Source organism: Xyrauchen texanus, chromosome 30 (assembly GCF_025860055.1).
Source record: "Xyrauchen texanus isolate HMW12.3.18 chromosome 30, RBS_HiC_50CHRs, whole genome shotgun sequence".
Taxonomy (NCBI): Eukaryota; Metazoa; Chordata; class Actinopteri; order Cypriniformes; family Catostomidae; genus Xyrauchen; species Xyrauchen texanus.
In genome coordinates, this window is record NC_068305.1 from 34,982,338 (window position 1) to 34,989,641 (window position 7,304).

The window sequence follows — 7,304 nt, forward strand, 5'->3', positions numbered from 1 at the left end:
TCGTTATTCGTTGTATTTATGTCTGTTGCTGTTTTTGTGAAATGTGTTTCTCTCACTTGAACTCAGTTTGTAAGACCATCATTCGTTTCTGTGTTTAAAGTCTTTCGGTTTTTACTAAAGATTTCTGTGGGGAGAAATACAATTAGTATAAGTGAAATTTGTGATGACCCGTTTAATTTTGAAGTACTTGTCAGGTATTGCAATTTGTACAGATAAGTGTAATTGTGTGGCATATGTGGTTGGATAAATGTTTTGTTTAAAATGATATTGGTTAATAGTCGTTCATACGTTCATTTAGTTTGTGTTTGCTTTAAGGTTTGTGTTTCAGTCTTGGTGAACAAAGAGACTGCATTTCACTAGCAGCAAAATACATCAACTCCTGCCACAAAAAGAGGGAAGAGTCGACCAAACAGTGATGCCCCATTTACACACACACACACACTACACACACAAACACACTACACACACATGCTCACTCACACTCACTCATATACACTGTTAATTATTATTATATATATTTATTTATTTTTTTCCACACTTGTTCAATACAGAATTTGTTCTACTCTGTCATTTTTCATGCTCCTATAAATGCTTTGGCAATACAATGTACAATTTGTCATGCCAATAAAGCTCATTTGAATTTGAACTTATATTTAAAAAATTAAAATACCATGTGCTACAAAAAATACATGATTCTGCTTCTCAAATGTGTGAAAACCTGTAATTTGACAAAACTGGTACTGGATCTGACCTTGCAGACAGATATTGCAGAATATCCTCAATTTCCTTAAAGCTTTTTCCGTCTCATAAGATCTCAGATTTGCCCACTCTGACCATTGACCTTTTAGATGATAATGTTAAAAAAGGTTATTACTCCCGTCGGGGAATCGAACCCCGGTCCGCGCGGGAGCCGAAAATAGTTAAGCTTAACTTCCCTTAACTTTTCCCATTCATTCCCTATGGTAGTGTCTTACACTACGGATGTAATATATTTGTGGCCACACGTTGACATGAGTGTCGCTGTTCCGCATTTTCGTATTGTAAGGGAGACAGACAGGCGCAGATAACGTTAATCACAACGTCTCAATTGCATATCAACCGCTAGAATCAAGGTAAATAATGTTTGATTTAGTATTTTATTTGATAGTTTTCGTTGTTTTTAACACTCTCAATGACTATATTTTATGACAATTTAAACGGAAGGTTAGGTATTCAAGATTTGATTGAAGTTATTTTTGTTGACGTGAATACACTTAAACTAACGAACGTGAACTGCGGAAAAATTACAAACTTCGTTTACACAACATAGTCTATCATACGAGTATTTAGATTATTATAGTAGGGCCTAAATACAATGAAACCTGAATGATGATGTGAAGTACAATAACGTTATATATTTACCAGCTTACCAGTTATTAGCTTACCTTTGTCATTTCCATACTTGTGAATGGAAGCTAAGTTACTGTTAAACATCGCTAAGGACATTAGCTCATATTGATAACGTTACTGTTTTGTTTGTCTGCAATGACCGCAATTATATCACTATTCTGTTACTGTACAACTTTGTATGTTTACTAATTAATTGCTCTATACTGCACCTTGCAATGTAGGTAATACAAATATATTATCACATTCTAGATAAAACATAATTCTCAGAAAATAAGATCTACATGTGAACTACCATTACATCTCTTATCAGTATTAATAATAGTATTACTATGTAGTATGTGTTATTAATAATGACATATTACATGTTACTTCCATTAATATTTGTTTTATCTATCAACACTAACTAAATTAGTCTTTAAATCTACATGTGCTTTAAATCTACAGGATGAAGAAGATGGCGTTCTTTCCCGAAAGGAGGACAGTTCAGAAGAGGCCCATCAGGGCATTTAAGACAGGACCCCTCCGCTGAGGCAATGACGATAAAAAACAACCCCTCCCTGCAAGACAAATATGCACCTCAACGGGAGGAGTTTGTCTGCAGCTGAACCACGTAAAAGGGGAAGGAGCTGCTGTTCCTATCTGGATCCCCATCAGAGGAACCTCTCAGCAGGAGGGCTTCCACTTTCACCAGGCTCGGTTGGTGAGGGGCAACAACGTCTCTACCGAGCTGTTCAAGGCCCAGGGGATGACCGGAGTGGTTCACTGGAACTTTCAGAGGCTGGTGGACCTGAAGCTGCCTGACGTGGTCCTACCGGGAGTGTTTGACCCTGTTTTAATTGCAGAGCTCAACATGGCATCTACGAAGGTGACTGGGCAGGCCAAATATCCAGCGCTTCACGTGTCAGCCAGAGACATGGGCGAGAGGTTTGGGCTCCTTCTGAAGGGAACGTCTCTCAGGTAAGATGCACTGAATTTACTTTTTTACGTTTGAATTCACATGCACTTTCAGATTTGTGCCATTGATATTTAACCTTATTGGGCCTGCTTTTTAGGAGATGGACGTAGCACGTGTCCTGGTATCTCTCAGTGCTGAGACCTGTGCCTTCCCACCATCAGAGGAGCTGGTGGAGCCCTCACAGTGGTTTGCCACTCCAAAAAAAAAATACACATCTTCTGAGAGACAAACAGGTAAATCATGTTGGCACATGTATTGTTGTCGGCTGGACCCATTCATATTCCATAACAATTTATTTTACCCTCTCACACACAAGCATACATGGACGAACGCACACGCACACACACACATACCGGGGGCAGTGGTGGCTCAGCGGTTAAGGCTCTGGGTTACTGATCAGAAGGTTGTGGGTTCAAGCCCCAACACCACCAAGACACCACTGTTGGGCCCTTGAGCAAGGCCCTTGAACCTATCTGCTCCAGGGGCTCGTGATCATGGCTGACCCTGCACTCTGACCCCAGCTTAGCTGGGATATGTGAAAAATAAATAATTTCACCATGTATATGCAGAAATGTATGTATAATGTGTGACAATTGGTCAAATTAAAATTAAATTAATTAAATTAAAAAACACACACACGTGGAGGTACTATTCATATAGACACATACTAACATACTCGCATACCTACGTGACTTACTATTAACATTGTTTTATAGCTCTTCTACAGATCTGCTGAGCACTTCCTCACTGCCCCTGACAGCCTCTCCCCGTGCTGCACGCACAGGACCCATTAAGACTGGTGGACGTATCTTCGTACTGGACCGGTGGGCGCAACTCATGAGAGATGCCATTGATGGACTTCTAGCAAAGCACCATGGGAAGAAAGACATGCTGAAGCAGGTGGATGCTGACTATGCTGCCCTTGTGCACAGATCTTGCAAAGACCCCAATAGTCTCCTTCATCCAACCACAAGGCAGCATATCTCTCGGTATGTGAAACACCTTGCCAAGCTAATGAACACCAGCTCCTCCTTGAACACCAGCCCAGAGAAGCTGTTGGAGACTCAGCAGCTTTGGCAGCGTCTGACAGAAGGCAGTGAGACAGTCAGTGTACCAGTCACAGCCTTGAAACCTGCTCCTGTAAATCCACCAGTGGTGAGTACTTCCCAGGATGCTCCTCTGACCCAGGCTACACTTGTGATGATGGTGAAGGAGATTGTGGAGAGGCAGCTAACAGCTCAGCAATTGCACCAACAACAACAGCTAAAGAAAACCAGGAATTGTCTCAGTTGTGGGCAGCCAAAATCTCGTTACCTTGGTGACGGTTCCTCAGTCCATTTTTTTTATCAGTCAGCAGAGGTGAAGTACTTTTACTGCTCCAAAAAAGTCTTCATGACCTATGCAGCTGAAGGACTCACCAATCCCAGAATGTGCTTTTGAGGATTTTTTCGGGAGCTCGACGCCTCAAAACAGAGAGGGGCAGAATAAAAGAGGGTAACAGAAGAGAGGAAAAAGAGGAAATCTGTAGAGCTTCATCCTGCTGGTCGCCTGTGCAGGTCCTGTCATCTGCCTCTCAAACAAGGCCCCAACAACCCTCACATCCACGCCTATTTCCCTGGAGTCCCAGGAAAGTACATTTACTGTCCCACCAAGGTTTTGTACATGTACCAGTCCCAGGGCATGATGGGAGAGATGACTTGGACTGAATTCCAGAAGTCTGCATTTTATGAGACTGAAAAGCAGAGATGGATGGTGGAGAAACGGGCGTAGAACTGAGACTCACTGACTCATTCAGTCACTCACTCACTCACAAAGACAAAACTGATGTTTTCAATTACTCTCACACTCATACTGTCAGTTGGCTGTCAAATGTTCTGTTGTCTATTTATATTATATATTCAAGTATATATTTGATAGTACTTTAATGTTTTTTTTACTTGACTGAGGTTTTATTTGGAATAAGTTATATATATATATATATATATATATATATATATATATATATATAGTGTGTGTGTGTGTGTGTTTATAATAGATTAATTAATCTCTACCTGGGTTTTAATGTTAAATGTTTATAATGTTGGTTGAGAATTTTCATAGTCTGTGTAGGTTTTATAATGTTTTAATAATTTGTTCTTTTTAACATTTTATAAGTTCTATTTAATTCTGTGATTAATGTTTGTAAAATATTGTACAGCATTTTGGTTACAACATTTGTTGTTTTTAAGTGTGCTTTATAAATAAACTTGACTTGACTTGACTACTGCAGGATGTCAATGAGCCACCTAGACAGCCTTTTTTTATCAGTCAGCAGAGGTGAAGTACTTTTACTGCTCCAAAAAAGTCTTCATGACCTATGCAGCTGAAGGACTCACCAATCCCAGAATGTGCTTTTGAGGATTTTAATAGTGTGTGTAGGTTTTATAATGTTTTAATAATTTGTTCTTTTTAACATTTTATAAGTTCTATTTAATTCTGTGATTAATGTTTGTAAAAAACTGTACAGCATTTTGGTTACAACATTTGTTGTTTTTAAGTGTGCTTTATAAATAAACTTGACTTGACTTGACTCTACTGCAGGATGTCAATGAGCCACCTATGGCGCTTTTCCATTACCAGTACCAGCTCGCCTCGGCTTGCCTCGCCTCGGCTTGCCTCGACTCGGCTCGCTTTTCGCTCCGTTTTCCATTGCAGACAGTACCGCCACAAATAATACCCGGTCGTCATAGCGACACCGCAGGAAACTGCCGTGACGTAATCTTATACGCGACACACATCCGCTACCCACACACACAGGACAATGGAGGAAATCGAGTGTATGCTGTTTTTGATCCTCGGGATGTGGCTGTTTCTCACAGCAAGAAGACAAACGTTGTTTCACGAGAGGCTGAGGGCAGCAAAACGAAACACTGCTGAAAAAAACAGGAGAGTTTGGGAATTACTACAGAGTTCAGACTACGAGACGAATCCGGTTGTTCACAGCCGACGCAAGAGGTTAAGTTATGCTAACATAGCTAACGTTTGCATATGTGTAAATACTATACTATATGCAAAGTATTTAATCAACTTTATAGCTACCAGTATTACGTACTAAAATGTGCATGGTTTATGTGTTTCAGATCTGTTTAGCTTTGCAAAGTCGCCGCGGCAGACCGTCTGTTTGGGCTTTCAACCGAGCTACCGATTCACTGACACTGGACGGCTGACAGTAGAACAGCAGATCTACAACAAGAAAATATGTCGAGCACGGGTAGTGGTTGAAAACGCTTTTGGTAGACTGAAGGGAAGGTGGCGTTGCCTCATGAAAAGAAATGACTGTGATGTTACAATTGTGAAATCTATGATTCTTACTTGCTGTGCTTTGCATAACCTTTGTGAGAGTCACGGAGAGGACTATGACAATGACTGGGATGCACCTGCAGCAGCAGAGCCTGTGGTGGCAGTGGCACAGGGTGTTGAGGAGGAGGGCAGAGATGTACGAGAGGGTCTGATGCGTTATTTTAATTGCTAAATAAATACATTATCATTAAATATGTTGTCTCTGCTGTTTTTCATTAAAGGTTATCACAGTATACAATCTGAAAATACTTGTTCAAACCCTTGTAAAAAAGCAAACCATCAAAAAAAGACACTGTTTGTAATAAGTTTCAAAAAGGTTTTATTTAAACACGCATACAAATAGAAAAAAATATAATATTAATATAAATTCACACATCCAACTATATACATATGTTACATGTAGTGCAAACATTTAATTAAAATAAACAAAGGGGTTTCAGTCCAGGGGCGGTGGAACAGCATCCCGCCGGTTCAGTGCCTGGACAAGCTGGCTCAGGGTTCCCAGAAAGGCCTGGTTGAAGGACGACATTGCAGCAATCTCCTCTCTCCTTAAAGCCGCTTCGAGTTCTCGGGCATGTGCTGCATCATCGAGTGCCATCTGTAAATGGCGCTCCCGCTGTGCCATAATAATAGTTTTGTAGGCTATATCTGTGCAAACTATTTAAAAATGGCGGAGTTATTCTGGATACTCCGTCTGGCGCGCGCAATGATGACGCAGTGAATAGTGACGATTCTCTCTGACCAATCAGCAGTCGGCATTGTTTTTACGTCACATTTTAGTATCGCCTCAGCCCACTCAGAACCTCGCCGGAGGTGGTACGAAAAAAAGTACCCGAAAGCAGGTACAGGTACAACTTTTACACAGTGGAAAACCAAACAAAGTCGAGTCGAGTTGAGCCGAGGCGAACTGGTACTGTGTAGTGGAAAAGCGCCACTAGACAGCCACTTCTACCCTATGCCACAATGACTTTTCTGAATGTTACTCCATGTAACATAACTGGTTAATATTGACTTTGTTAATTGTATTTTTGAGACAATTTTTTCCTGTTATACGTCTTTTCATTACAGGACCATTTAACGACTGTTGTAATGTTGTCTTTTAAAATACAGAATTAGAAGTAAACAGATAAATCAGTAAACACAAAGGTTGGACAATTTATTGCAAAATGTATTAAGAATTATTATTTCTAAAATGCTTTATAAAAAAGTTATATAGGTGGCAAATCTCATCTACAGCTATACATGTGGATATACAAACCTAAAATAAAAATATGAAGTATCCAGTTTTGTGGAAGGTTAAAATACAATTGAATAATGGCTTGACGTGAATAATGAGGAAAATAATAAATATTGGTAAAAAAATAATAATTCAGCCGGGAATCGAACCGTGAATCTCAACTCTTGGCTGAAAAGGTTACTCGAGGTCACAAAAGCCTATACGCGACTGGCCTCCACGTGACAGGCGGAGATACTGTCCATTATACGAGGAAGTGCCTTCAGAAACAACATTTCACTAAAACGGTTAAACAGACATAAATACAACGAATAACCGACAATAACACAACTATGTTAAACTATAACGAGAAACAAATCGTAACAGAACAGCGTAGCCGTTACTTTA

General features: G+C 40.1%; 1 protein-coding gene across 1 annotated transcript; it reads left to right on the top strand.

Moving 5' to 3' along the window:
- Positions 1 to 1,738: 1,738 nt before the first annotated feature.
- Positions 1,739 to 4,282, top strand: LOC127623841 (uncharacterized). Its single transcript, XM_052098395.1, has 3 exons — positions 1,739 to 2,346; positions 2,442 to 2,577; positions 3,061 to 4,282. The coding sequence occupies exon 3, from the start codon at positions 3,182 to 3,184 to the stop codon at positions 3,782 to 3,784; it is 603 nt and encodes a 200-aa protein (XP_051954355.1). The 5' UTR covers positions 1,739 to 2,346; positions 2,442 to 2,577; positions 3,061 to 3,181; the 3' UTR covers positions 3,785 to 4,282.
- Positions 4,283 to 7,304: the final 3,022 nt, after the last annotated feature.

Excerpts from the sequence above, each read along its gene's own strand:
- LOC127623841 (XM_052098395.1), top strand. The coding sequence starts at position 3,182 with ATGAGAGATGCCATTGATGGACTTCTAGCAAAGCACCATGGGAAGAAA.